The 15,064-nt window shown below is 39.7% G+C and overlaps 1 protein-coding gene across 3 annotated transcripts in view; it reads right to left on the bottom strand.

Annotated features, from left to right (window-relative positions):
- MMRN1 (multimerin 1) overlaps nucleotides 1–15,064 on the bottom strand; it is a 65,833-nt gene that overhangs the window by 11,613 nt on the left and 39,156 nt on the right. For 2 of the 3 annotated variants that reach the window (XM_014517131.2, XM_014517130.2), the window contains exons 4-6: nucleotides 13,819–13,917; nucleotides 9,625–9,795; nucleotides 1,955–3,934 (exon numbers count right to left, since the gene is read on the bottom strand). In XM_014517131.2, the coding sequence (XP_014372617.2) occupies nucleotides 1,955–3,934; nucleotides 9,625–9,795; nucleotides 13,819–13,917 (2,250 nt within the window). The remainder of the gene's footprint in view (nucleotides 1–1,954; nucleotides 3,935–9,624; nucleotides 9,796–13,818; nucleotides 13,918–15,064) is intronic. The other variant, XM_014517132.2, reaches the window with a different exon arrangement.

Below are 15,064 nucleotides of genomic sequence, written 5' to 3'. Positions count from 1 at the left end.
GCACTTCAGGTTCAGCACAGTTTAAGGCTCTGCCACTGTGCTCTGCCTGTCCCAATAGGCCCGGTGGGTCCTTATCACCCAGGCTCGACCTGGGGCTGGCGTCCCCAGACATGTCTAATGTGCTTCCAGGTCGTCGTTGGGGAGCCTCAGCCTGGCTGCAGCCATGGCTGACTGAGCTCCACTGCCTCAGTGTCCCTATCTGTAGTGAATAATTTTGGAGTATGCTGTTGTACATAGGTATTTCCCCAAATTGGATTAATGATTGTTACAGTTAGCATCTGTTTAGAGCTGATGTTAAGCTACTATGTTATATCATTTATATATTTGTAAATGACATGTTGCTTGACATAAGTTATATTTTATGCTGTAGAATCTACATATTTAATGAGTCATTAATTGGTTTATCGACAAGTGTAGCCAGTTTGATTAGTCAATGGCTAGTTCTTGCATCTTAGGTTAAGAAGCCTTGTTGAAAGGTAGTGAGAGGTGTTAACCTCAAATAAGGTGGTTACATTCCAAAAGAAAAAGCCCTTAGTAGGGAAAAACCATTAGCCAGACCAAGCACCCAGGAAGAAGGGACTATATCATTCAGAGATCCAAATTTTTCACTTTCTTGAAGACAGTGAAAGAATAGCTAAGGAAATATGATTAGAGGTTCATCTGTCTACAAGATCAACCTTATGCAAGGATATGTATATTACTGTCCTCCTTGGATACAGTATTCAAGGAAGACAGATTTCTATCTAGAAACAAAATTGAATGCAAAGAATATAAATATTTCTGTCCTTGAATAGAATGGGATAGATAAGGGAGGATTGAGAGTTGGGAGATTTAATCAGGAAGCCCTGAGAAGAATGTTTTGTTCAGGACATCAAGGCAGACAAGACTCACCAAGTCTGTGAAAAGAGAAAGGCCACAAGCTAGGCAAACTGGTGGAATTGTGTGGATAGCAGTGTGTGTATTTAAGAAGTGAGCTAGACTCTGAGCATACTAAGAGAACATTGCAGTTAGAGAGTATTAATAACTGATTTCTGATTTTATTTCCTGGTATCTTTGTCTCCAAACCTTACTGATTCTTTCTCTACTTTGTTACATGTCCTTCTGTCTTATGTAATAAAGCTTTTGAGATGCTGACAATTACAGGTGTACCGTTTCTACAGAGACAGCAGATCCTCAATATTTTGCAAATCGGGGGTGAAATCCCATAAAGCTTCCTCTACTAAATCTACTAGGTCTGATCAGGGGCTGGGGAAAATGAAATTTGCTGGGGGTGAGGAGTTACTTCAAAGGTAAAATCTAGTCTGGTTCCTGAAGGCATATATGAGAACAGTGAGGAGAGGCTTGGGGATCTGGGATCACCCCAACATTGTTTATCACAGTGTCTATAATGGGATACATGTGCATTCACTCATAAAAGAACAACACTTCAGCCTAACTTTACCACAAAGTCTCTTTCTAGAGGAGTAACACATTTTAAATCACAAGTCTGCCTAAAGCAGCACTTCTCAACTTTTTTAGACTTAAGGCACCCCTTAGAAAATGCCAGCTCTTAGTTTTCACTCACTTTTTGTTTGCAGAAAAGCAATAGAGCATTTTTGTTTTAAATAACTCAGAAAGATTGTGACATGTCAAGATGTATTTAACACTATGGATTCCTATTTCAAAAATTTGGGGTAACCTTGTGAAACAATGTTTGCACACCTAACTGCTAACATTGTATGGCACCCTTGAAATGATCTCAAGGCACCCAGGGTGTCCTGGCTCCTTGGTTGAGAATTACTAGTCCAGAGTGATCTCCTGTATTATTTTGTTTATTTTTATCCATTTTCAGTCTTCATTTCTACTGCCACCTTCATTGAAACTATAGATTAATTTGAATCATCATATCAATTTCATTAGCCTTACTTGTACTGTAATAATGATCCCAACAATTAATATCTTTAAAATTTATTACCTGGATCTATTGTATTGTCTGTGTTTCTCTGACTTCGGCCTGCCAGGCTTGTGGTAACATTTGCTGTCACTTTTTTTCCTGTAGCTGGTTTCTTTGCAACCTGTTTCATCTGCTTTTGAAGTCTGGTAATATTGCTCATTGCATCAGCCATATATTTGTCTACATACCAAGTTAAATTGGTTAGGATAGTCACTGCTTTTATTTCAAGAACAGATTCTGTGAGCTCTTTCAAGCCTCTCTGCAGCAATGGGATATCTGGCTGAGCAAGTTTAATTAACTGGGGTACGCTGGAATTCACCCTTTGGATGTTGACAGAGGCATCCTTACATAGTGCCCAAGCATCATATGCAGTCTTATTTAAGAGGGGGATGGCATTTGAAAAACGAATAGACTTGGCTTCCAGCGCTTTAATCCTAGAGCTCAGTGACAGAAGCTGAAGAGAGACCATTTGGTCTCTCTCTGTTGCTGCAACTTGTGTTTTTTTCAGTGAAAGACAATTGCTTGTCAAAATCTTAGTCATTTTTGATTCCACACTCTGTAGGCGAACTCCATGGTCTTTGGATTCTTCCATTGAGTGAACCAGCTTTTCTTCCAGGAGACTGATATCTCGGTGGTGCTCATCTACTTTTAATGATGTTCTGTTTAAAATTTGGTAAACTTTTCTGATGTCAGCCATGATTCCCTTCTCCAGTTCTTTGTATGGAAGATCTGAAAGGGTTTCAGTTTCTTCTGAAGCATATTGATACCTCCCCTTGTCACTGAACAGTATTTGAAGGGACTCATTAAACTTCAGGAACTGAGGAATGAATGATAAAATGCTATCCAACTTCTCAGCATTGCTACAACAGAACTCAGTTTCTTTTTTTAGAGCATTTAGTGAGTCCTTCAGTACATAGTTATCTTGAACGGTGTCAACAGCATTATTTATAATTATCATGGTGTTATTTAAGCCATCTTCTATTTCCATAAAGCATTCATTAATACGTCTCTCAAAGACTTCTTCACGGATTTGAACTTCACTTTTAAGTGCCACCTGGCTTTTGGTAAGTTCTTTGATGATAGAGCTCAGATTATTAACAACTGTTGTTAGGTTTTCTAACTTCCTACTAACTGTTTCTGTTTCAATTTGCTGTTCATACTCTGCTGTCAAGCTGAATGGTGCTCCCTGCTCAATCAAGGGTTGGAGGATCTCCATATCATAACACAAATCATTAATCTGCTCATTCATTTTATCCATCTTGTTGTCCAGTGGAAGGATTATGTCAGAGAGGGTTTTGTTTAAAACATGCACATTCTCTTCTGCACCCTTCATCTTTGTTTGAAAATCCTTCCTGCACTTTGACAAAATGTCTTCACCTGCTTGATGAGCAGCCTCTCTCTGAATCTCTAATGTAACAGTGAGATTGCTGATCTTGCTATCTTGGACTCTGAAGTTGTCATATAGCTGCAATACCATGAGGTCCTGTTTCTTCACTTTCTCATGAAGAATGGACATATAGTTTGCAATTGAATCATTCATTGCTGTATCTACAGAAGGGATATTTTGATCTAATTCTGATTCACCCAATAACAGTTGCTCATGTACCTCTTTCAGCTGAGTAAGAGTCTTATTCAGAGATTCATAGTAAATGATGCTTCTTGACTGCTCATGCTTCAAGTCACCCTCTAAGGATTTTTGCTTCACTTGTAGGTCTTTGATGGGCTTGTTACAAACAAGGACAATTTCCTCTTCCATCTGCACTATTTGGTTCTTCAGTTCCAGGATTTCAGTCTTTATTGGCTGGCTTTCTTTCAAGACAATTTTTTGGTGGCTGTCGTTCAGATGTTTGACTAGTTCTTTTGTGCTCTCCAGGTCCTCTGATAAACTAGACATAGTCTTGAAAATTTGTGCCACAGTCTCTTGCACTTCACTTTGGAAGACTTTAAACTGCTCTCTGACAATATCTTTGACCAGTTCACTAATTCTTGTAGATTTGAGACCTTAAAGAAGAAGGAAAAAAAGTAAGTAATCAAGACATGTTTTAATTACATCCAGCATTCTTTCATTCCATGACCACCTAGAAGATGTTGTGTGAAACCGAATGTCATAATAGCTTGTTTGCAGGCATCTGCCTAACAATAGATAGTATAGAGGTGATCTCAGTCCTGCCCCCATTGATTTCAGTTGAGTTTGATAGGTGCAATGTCACACCCTTAACATTAATTTGGTAGCTAACATGAAGTCAAGCCTGACAGATGTCTGTTACTTCTACAGGCAGGTAGTGGGTATAGTAACTTTGACCTAATTTTTTTACATCAAAATAGATAAATAGCTATGTTGGACTGATAGAGTAAAGGAATTTCTTAATTTGGTAGTTCCATATTCAGCAAGAGAGACACTTTTGAGTTTGTGCACCTTGGTCTCTGAGAAAGACTTATCTTTTCTCTCAGCCACCACTTTTGGAAGGGTAGGGGGAAAAAGAGCTGCTTTACCCTAGCTATGTTGGCTCAAAAGAGGGAGAAATAAAGAAAATAAATAAAAACCTTCCTGTCAGGTATGGCAAGTGTGGAGATGAAAAAGTATTGCATGAGAGAAAGGGAGTCAATACTCAGAGGATGAGTCTTTTAACTCTTGATACAGGTATGTCACATAAGAAACATAGGTAGGCTAGGTAGCACTGAAAAGGCAGTCATTTTACAGCTTTCACCTTTATCTTTTCATTAAGATACCTTTTGTACTTTTAACAGACTTCCCAGAAGTATCAAGACAGGCTACATTGGAATTAAATTAGGAATAAATTTGGCCTGAAGAATAACATGAAGACAAGATTGACAGATGGCTATTACTTCTCCAAGCAAGGAGTGGGTATAATAATACTGACCTAAATTTTGCATCAAAATGTAGATAAGTAGTTCTGCTGGGCTGAAAGGAATTTCTTAAGCTTGTTCTGAAATATAAGTCGCTAAATCTAGCAAGTCAAGTAAAAAGAAACTATTATGGCTTACAAAATACATATATGAGATCCTAGGAACACTGCAGCCTGCTTGCAGTACAGTGGTTAAATTCTGTTACTTTTACTGTTGGTCGATAATCATAGCCAATTCTCTGCTTAGAACACTTAAGGTAATGGCAAGAGATTTCTCTGTTAGTTTCCTCTGTCTTCATCCTGGGCCATTAACCTCCCATTTCCCTGCTATTGTCAGGATGTTATTGCTTCCTCTCTAAAACAGCATAGCAAATTCTGAAATCTTAGTTGAAAATACGTATTCAGCAAGTGACGGTAAAATCCAGGAAGCAAGCCAATAACAGCCAACTGTTTGCACATGCCTCTGAAACTTCTGAAAATTATTTGGGCAGCAGGGATTCAACAAGGATTCAAAATGAAAATTGTTTCTGTGGCAGAGCACAGGGTGTCTCTGCCACTTTAAGGGCCTGGAGCTGACAGCCTCTAGGTGCCTGACGAGGGCAGCCATTTTGAGACATGGGCTGCCTATATAAACAGGGCAGTTTGGCTGCAGCAGGCCAGGCAACAACATTGCCTGGCTGAAGGGCTGCTGTGAATGACCTGGAGGTAAGGGGGAGCTGCAAGGGGTGGGCAGGAGGGTCCGGGTCCGGGTCCGGGTCCGGGTCCGGGTCCGGGTCCGGGTCCGGGTCCTGGCTTGAAACTGCACCCTGCCAGGAGTGGGTGGCCTGGTGGGGCTCTCAGTGGCGTGGGAGCCCCCAGGAAATGCTAGGCCAGTTATCACCCCGGTGAAAGGCGGGTCGGGGTGCCTTAACCCCTAGCTCCCACCACCGGGTGGGTAACCCTATGTTTGGAGGGGCCCAGAGAGGGCGGACCCTGAGAGAGTGAATTGAGTACAGGGTGTGGTGCTGCGGTTGCCCCTTTGGAGAAAGGGAGTAGTGGCACGGTGAGGCCTGAGGATAGAGAGAGAGGGGCTAGAGACCCAGCCTGAAGGAGAGAGTACCCTTGACTGGCCCAAGCTGGGGCCAGGACCACAAGGGTCAAAAGGGCCAGGGGCCCACCGCGAGGGATGCCCAAGAGCCGGGGGCCTGGGGTCCTGATCAGGAGAGATCATAGTGGGGTCGTATAGGATGATTCTGGGGCCCAGCGTGGGGCCGGTGATAGTGTTAACACTGAGATGCCATCTGTGAGGCTTGGGCTGCAGTATTAGGGGAGGTCGGAGCTGCAGAGCGCCCCCTGGCATCAGGGCACTACAATGGGCAGCCTCCCGCTTAATTGACATTGATATATGAATCAATTGTCATCAAAGGCGTGGTGGGCGAGATAAGCGGGTGGTTGCCCAGAGACAGGTGGGCGGGCAACGAAGAGCTCGGCCCTGAGTAGGCCTCCTGTCACGGTGACAGGTGGGCGGGCCACAGAGCTCGGCCCCAGGAGGCCCCCTGTCACAGTTTCATTCAGCAAGTCTCTCTGCATGTCATGCTTTTTTTTTTTTAATTTGAATTGTGTGTGTGATTCCAGCTGATAAAAGAGCCAGCCAAATTGGTAATAGGAGCTTTTCAGGAAGTAAAAATGGGCCCTGCCCTACATTGTATCTGCCAAAATGGACAGAAAACACCTTTGGTGCTTTAAGGAGAAAGCTCTCAATAGTCGAGCCACTGACTTTTTCAAGTTAAGAGATATTTATCTGTTGGGTTTTTTTGTAAAAACAAGGTCCCAGATGCTTGTGGTCTTTTAAAGATCTCAGGCATTTTTGTGATTATAGGATTTAGTCCAAATTTACTGGCCAACTAGGCAATTACACTTTGCCTGCATAAATTCCCAAAGCAATTTAAACAATTACTTGAAGAATAGTGTATGTTTTAAAGTATATGCACAAAGGGGTAGAGTTAAAGTTACCTGTCAAACTGGCTTTTCCAAGCCATTAACACAATCTTACTTTAGTTTGACAGAATATGAACTCTAATAAATGAAAGAAAGATGTAAAAGGACATAGGAGAAAATAAGCTAAAAGAAACAGAGATGAGAGCAAGAAAATAGTAGGAGGGAGAGAACAGCAAACTTAGGCAGAAAATAATGGGAAATATTCAGAGAGAATAATTTAGGCACTATGTCAGCAGGAGTGCATGGCAATGGAGAGAACCTACTGATTATGGAAAAGATCAACCTTGAAGATGGGTCTCACCATTCAAATTCAAAGGGTACAGATACTTTAGTGAGTAGTACAACATTCCAGAAGTAGAAGGAAAAAGGCTTTTCTCACATGCAAACACAACACAAGGACTTTGGCTTACATGGTGGTGTTTATCTATAGAACAGATCTCAGCTTCAGTACATCTGGATTACAAAATGCCATGGCTACTGGAAATGTTGCTGTGATAGGGAGGGATGGCAAAAAGTGTGGAGAGCACAAAAGGGGAGCAACAGATCTGAATGGAAAGAATTCTGTTTGGAAGAATTCTGGGCACTGCAAAATCTTTGGGCTAAGTTGTCCTGACACACCTCAGGGCACAGCATCAGCATGTGGGCCATGTACCATATGTATCTGCCCTATTCTGCAGGTGGGGATCTGGGAACATAGCTTTTCTTTCAACTCCCTCCACTTTAGAGTGCTGGTTATGCCCAGGGAAGATAGCAATCCCTGTGTTCCACAGAGGGTAGAGTGTACTTGTTCCCTGCCTTTGGGTAGCTAGGCCAATGGGAAAATGGGCTTCTTGTTCCCTACCTCCACCATGCACCTATGTAAGGATCAGGCCCAACCTGGCTTAGAGGTTCATAATTAGACCTAAAGATTACCAAAATAAATAAAAAAGGGAAGTAGTAATGGGAAGATTCATGCAAAAGCAATAAAGGTAAAAAAACATAACATTGTATATAACTGCAGTTCTTATAATGTGAATGTGTAATATGGGTAAGAAGGATACCAAAATGAGAGAGTATGGGGAGGGGTGGGGGAGGGAGTGGGAAGGGGAAAAGCATAGGTAAAGGATTTCAGCAAAACGTCTTCTAATAATGTAGAAATGATGGATCAAACTGAGCTTTAAAGAAATGGATGGAAAGGATGCAAAAGGGAAATGGAAAATGTTCAAAGAGAAATTAAATGTATACCCAAGGGTCAACTATGCCATGCAGCTATAAACATAGAGGTGAAAGCAGGCCACTCTAAATGTGGGAGATGCAATAAAAATATGATTGGGGTAGAGGGAAGCTGTACAGTATGTGGCATGTGCAAGAGATATAAAAGGATTAAAAATGGGATTTATGTTGGGTGTAAATCAGAGGGGCAAAGAAATGTTATTCTTTTAGGATTGTACAGCCAGCTCCCTAAAATGATTCTTAGCTAGTGGAAAAGTACTTAGATTCTAAAAGGAAATAATACTTTAGGGCAAATCCTGGGAAAGGAGCAAAATGTTGCCAGTCTTTTAAGATGGAATCTTGAACCCTGATTTTTCTAGGTGTCTGAGAAGTAACTGGTCCATACCAACTACCATAGGTGGATCTAGGATTTTGCAAAATGGGATGAAGCTGATGTGGTGCATCACCACATATAACACAACATACATTTTTCTCCAGGTTAAAAGGAACTCAGAGCTTTACTAATATGCTAAGGGCCTAGGGTTATATTATTCAATTAAAGATAAAAGCAAAAATAAATGTAACTTTATTGGAATGTGTATTTATTTACTCTACCATATATTATGAGTAAAAACACAACAAATTAGGTAAAAAATTAATCAAGTTGTTTCTTTAGTCCTGTTGTCATTAGAATAAATGTGCATCTCTTTTAGATTCATAAAGATCAATCTAGCCTTCTTGAACATCTTTACAATGTATTTAATACTTCACCACCAATTATTTCTACACGTGAGTTAATTTTCACCTGCCACCTCCAAATCTGCCCCTGTTGACTGCATAAGCAAAAAATGAGTGGATATAGAATGTCACTGTACATCCCTGTAAATTGGGTTTGACCAATTAGATCTGTACCATATACTGACCATGTTGCTCTCCCAGTATAGTAATACTAAGATATAATTCCTTACTTGACTTTGTGTTGGTTCACATCAATTTTACATTTATATATAGAGGTATTGTGCTAAGTTAGAAAAGAATCAGATTTTACTGCAAACATTGATCATAGTTTTAGGAAACAAAGAAGGTAACTAGCATATGTTGCCTTTTGTTTTCTCTGTTTGCAATGGATGCTTTTACTCCTTGCATCATGAAGAATTTTTCTTTTCTGTGGGTGAAGTCCTGGATCAATTGAATTTTTTTTTTCATGAGTTGTGTCATTGCCATTCAGTGGCCTTGAATGCTCAGTTTTTCTCTCCAACCTATGTGAAATGTATATTACAGACAGATTACTCAGACTTCTCAGTAAAAAAACCCAAATACTTTGTCCCAGCGGTGGACAAAATAAACTAAGCGCACAGATATGCATAATTGCCAGCAGCTGAATGTGAACTCAAATGCCTTAATAGTAACTTGGTTTAAAGTTACCATGTAGAGTATACAGTGCATTGTAACTGCTTTCTTGTTACTATTAACAGGACTAAAAGAAAGGCTTTTAAAAAAAAAAAAAAAATTATACTGTGAAACAAAGCTAAGAAAGGGTTTTCTCTACAAATGTGGAATATAATAGAATAGGACAGTCTAAGAATGTTTTTAATAGTATTTTTTTTTCTGGCACCTTTAACTGGGTGAGTGATTGCATTAATTTATTTCTTTTACCTCTTAGAAAAGACTGGAAGTCTCTGCCCTTATCTTCATTGATTTTGCCTTCCAGAGAGGAAAGCATCTTGCTCACATCACTCATGGCAGCAGAAATGTTGTCAACCTTCTTCTGCAGGAAAGTCAGTTTCATCTCCTGGCTGCTAATCTGCTCATTCATTTTTTGTGTAACTGCTTGGTGGGAGAATAGAACAAAAAAAAGAGAGAGTATTTTATTAAATCACTGGTGAAAGGGAAAGTTTAATTGACTTGAGAAACATTAGCTGAAAGTGGAGTGAAAAGTTTCTGAGTTATTAGCCATGAGTGAATCATCTTGATTTTTGTCATGTATCATGTATTAGTGACATTCAGCAGCACAGCAGTAACTAATTACTGAAGCATCTGTATCCATTATAAAGTATTTATAATTCTAGAAGAGTACTTTGAATAGTTAACATATTTTAATCAGCATAATGCCAGTCTTCCTCCATCTAGCACCCTGTGGGGGGATTCAGTTAGCTCTCTCTCATTTAGTCTTTGTCCTTAATAGCATTACAAAGACATATCTCTTTACTTATGCTTCACCAAATAATGAACCCATTTATTTTCAATGGCCTTGGTTTATAGAACTAGATCAGTTTGAGTGTTGAGGTAAAAAAAATAGCCTTTTTAACACAGTGTCCAGATGCTACAGGAACAAGCAGTAAAGTGATAGGGAGGCAAATTGACATTTAGTAGGTGATACAATAATGATATTTCTAAAGCTAGTTCACAAGAACAAATCATTCAGTTTGAGACATTTGGTTATGTAAATGCCAGTCTATATTGTCCCTCATTTTGAGGTTGGTCTGTTTAGGTGAAAGGATGTCTGGCTGAGTGTTTCTAAATCAGCCAGTAAAGAACTAAAGATCTGTTAAACTGAGACTCCATATAAATTCAAGTGTCTGCTTGTATTTAGCAGATTGCATAAGTAAGGCTTAAAGCAGAACTTTTAAAATGAACCTAAGAGAATTGTGCCCAGATACCAATGAGTTGGTTGCCTACCTCCTTGATGCTCCTTTGAAAAGTCAACCTAAATGACTAGACCGCTACCCAGTGGATGCATCTACAGGTATGCTTTAATGAATCATGTAAAAAACCTGTGCAATTATGTTAATGCACAATAAAATAGGCTACTGTGCATTAAGTGTCATTTAAAAAAAATGTGCTTTCAGTACCATGCATTAGAGCAGCCTAATGTGCATTTATTCAGCTCTCACATTGGAGGTACTAAACTTAATGTACATTAGGAAAGGTACATTAATGCATATGTAGACATGCCCTGTATGGACCAACCCATATTATGCCTTAATGGTCTACTTAGTAGTCTACTTTGCAATAGCTTCTTTAGTAATACATGCAAATATATATTAGTGGAGATGTACAGTATTAGTATTGATCTTGTGTCACTTCATTATGGCAGCAAAGCACTCTGGGGTACTGAAGAATGGTGCTTTGGCTTTTCTGAGACGAGCATGTGTACAGATGTATGCTTTTGCAGGAGAAACTCTCCCAAGAGCAATTTAACTCTGGTTGTTCCCAGGTTATTTTTCTCCCAGACCAGCCATTTTTGCTCTGGGATAAAAATCATGGACATCTGTATACTCATGATGACTCTTCCAGGAGAAATTGAATGCCTGTACATGGCCTCAGTTATAGTAGTGCAAACTCCAGTTGAAGACAGCAAAACTGGATAAGTACAGCTGAGGACATATTCTTTAGACAGTGGGGTTGTGCTGTAGTAACTGAGAACAGAATCTGCCTTGTAAGTATTTTGGTAGCTATTGATGGAGTACAAGACAGGATGGTTAAACTGTCTGGGCCTAGAGTGTTTACAGGGCTTACAGCCAGAACAGATACCTTTTGGCCATGACTGGAGCAAATTTGATCTAAAAATCAAGAAGAGACAATATTACATGGAACTGGAAGATGCCCATTTTACTGTTACTGTTCAGAATATGTCCCACAAGCAGCTAGAAGTTTGAACTAAAGAAGAGAAAACATGGATTATTTTCACTTCCTAACTTACTTTTTGATATATTGGCTGTGCTTAGTTCCTTGTGTATCTCACATATCCTGCTCTGCTGAAACCTCTGGTCCCCCAATGGACTGGCATTGAGATCTTTTTTTTTTTTTTTCTTCAGTCTCCCTTTTGGTGGTACAAGAGCCTTCTCCTCTATAGCTTTCCTTTGAAGCACCCTTTTAGTGTTGCCACATGCAACATCTTTCCTCTCCTGTCAACTCCTTTTTGCCAATTATTATCTAATCACACACACGCACGCATACTCTCACTTTCTCCTGACGGATTTGCACCTCAGGCAGGATTCTGACATTCTTTTCTTCCTACATGTAAGGATCTCCCCGTAGAAGAGCAATATATTGAAAAATATAGTGTACTGAGAGGGGAATATTGCATATAATATTATTTGAGTTTATAAAGTGTTTAGGGACATAGAGTTGAATGCAGCAGGGGCTGCATAAATGGTGGCATATATAACAGGGTACTTGTTGCATACAGCTTGTGTAACTCACATAACAACATGGAATTTGAAGAAAAGAAATGCAACTAACAAGATCCTGCTTCATCTTACCATTTCTTTCACCTCCTGTTGATCCTTTTTCCTTCTTCTTTTCTGACTTTTTAGAATATAAAGTATGTTTGCATGGCAAATTATACCAGGCTTCACAACAGGCAGAGAACTAGCTTATTAAGGCTATACTGCTGCCAGTATTTGAACCAGTTTATTCAGAACCAGCTTTGGTATCTTTATGTAGCACTACATTGTGCTTTGAGGGCTGTAAGATACAGCAGATTAGACTTGTTAGTGTATTGCTAACACTGCCATTTAGAGAGAAGCAAATAATTTGCCACAGATGAATTGTCTGACAAATGTAGTATCATTTTGTGGTAGTGAATATACTGCAAGCAGAATACAATTTCTTTAGATATATTCATTGTTCATAAACAATTAACACATTTATTTGTGATTTTTTTTTTTAAACATTATTGTGTATTGATGACTCTTAGTTCTCCACATGTATTGATATTTGAGCTGTGTTAGTTAATTGGACTGGTCTGATAAGTCACATGTAATTGTTCCTGTTCCTAGTACATTGCATGTACAGGTGCTCCTGTCATGAAGAAAATTTGGTTTTTCTGAATATTTGTGCAGACAGCTATGAAACTCATTTTCCAGAACATTTGTGCTAGTAAACGTCAAACCACACAAATGGTAATGGAAAATGAATACAAGAAGAAAATGAGCATTCATTCACCAATTCAAAAGAATAAAGGCTGGGGTAGGTTTTCTACCACTCGCCTATGTCATATTTCAGGTCACTTCTCAATTTAACTTACTGTTTGAATACAACTATTAGATTATTATTGTTTCTTGTCAGTCCTGGCTAGATTCTATACACACATTTTTGAGAGAACTTTCCTCATCTGCAAATCCTTATTATGTAACTCAAAGGGCATAAGTAGACATTGCCAAATTAAGTGGATCATCTGTACTGGGATGTGTCCCAGCATAGCTGATCTGCTTCATTAGGCAAAACATATGTCATCTGCTGTCCTGCTTGTTGATCACGTGGGACAATCCACATGATGTGTTCCTCACTTAGAGAGATGCACCCTTGGGAATCTCCAGGGCATGTTTTTTAACAGATGAAAGTTGGTATTCTCTGCTTATAGAGAGGTGCCCTGGAGATGCCTGAGGGCAAACCTCTGTAAGAGGAGGGGGAAAGCCAGGCCTGAACAAGATAGTCCAGCAGTCAGCAGCCTTTCCTAGGCATGTGCTGGAATGATTCGGCTCGAGTCAGATAGATGGGTGAGTGGGTGCTAGGATCCAGCTGCCACTGCTTCTCTGCACCACTGCACAGGGGGAAGTGACTGCTGCCATTGGACACTGCTGATGCCTCACTCTGTGGGCTGGATCCAGTGGCTTCATGGGCTATAGTTGCTATCCTGTCTTTTGCCTAACTTCACCCTCTAAATCTTCAAGTTCATTCTCTCCTTTGACCACTCTTGGAGTACTACTACATGAAAGAAGATTGCAGGAAGCTTTAATGCTTCATCCCAGAGGTTTCAGCACCTAAGGATTTCCTTTGTAGTGATCTTAATAAATAATGTTGACAATGATTGTGTGAGGGATGATAGTAATTGCAGCTGCTGACCTGGGTCATTCAGGTTCTGCTGGTTTCCTGGTATTTCCCCATTGATAGCTTGGTTGCTCTCAGCCTGGTTGCTATGTATAATCAATTGATGTTGTTGGGCTATAAGAGAGGAAAAAGAAATGGAGTGAGTGAAACATTCAACCTGAGTAATTTATCCAATACTCAGCAATACTGCCCTGGCTTTTCATTTCCCCTGTACAATCTCTACCTCAGCCTAATCATCTGTAGTGATTTCTGAGTTAGCTGCTTAGCACATTCGTAACACAATGTAGCTCCATATTGGTGACAATAGTGAATCTTTCGTTCTGACCAGAGAAGATTATAAATGACTCCTTGAGGTAACAATTGATTGCGATCTGCAGATGCTGGTGCTAATATAGGAAAGGTTAGCCTTGCTTTATAATTAGGAACACACACAAATTTCCTGGATTAAATGTAAAGTGCTTTAAGACAGACATAAAGCAAAACTATCACTGTCCAGGATGGAATTTCTAGTCAAAAACAGAAAGAGCCTCCCCAAAATATCTAATAGCCCAGTGACACACCCGCTTTGGATACTAGAAACCTAGGTTTAAGTTCCTCCTTTGTTTGAGTCTAGAGATTCTAACATGGTTTCCAACATCCAAGGTAAATATCTTGACCTGCTGTTGTTGTTGATTTTTTTTGTAAATGAGAAATCCCAAAGGGCTTGGTTTTGTTCTGATGGGACTATTTTTAAAAAGCATTCCAAGACTGAAAAACTGTCACCTCTGATGGCACCTTTGATGGCAAAAAGCCATCCAAAGTTTGGAATCCAGATCCACTGTCTATTAGCAGGGTGTGACCTTACACATTGATGTAGCACTCTTCAGTTGACAATTAGCCTTGAACTAGAATTTATGGTGGACAGTTGATAGGTTGATATATGGAAATGTTCTATTTTAAATAAACAGAGGAAGTAACAACCATGTGTTGCACAGCAGCACATCAGACCAAATTATTAGAGGTACCAAGTAGTAAGTGAAAGCTTCTGGAACTATCGTGGCTGGTTAAAAAATGGAAATATCTGTTTCCAATTTCATTAGCTACTGTTATCTTTCTTTGCCCACCAGTGCTGACAGGAGTTAAATACTTGCATTCATCCCAATTCATTACACTGGATTTATCAGATGGTGACATGATAAAATCCATGACAGTGGAGTCAGTTAATTGCTTGTGATAAAGGCCCAGCTGATCAATGCCCTTTTATTCTTTCATTTACCAAACT

This window comes from Alligator sinensis, unplaced genomic scaffold (genome assembly GCF_000455745.1).
Source record: "Alligator sinensis unplaced genomic scaffold, ASM45574v1 scaffold125_1, whole genome shotgun sequence".
Classification (NCBI taxonomy): domain Eukaryota; kingdom Metazoa; phylum Chordata; order Crocodylia; family Alligatoridae; genus Alligator; species Alligator sinensis.
The sequence above is the reverse complement of the archived record's forward strand: the minus strand, read 5'-3'. Positions and strand labels throughout refer to the sequence as shown.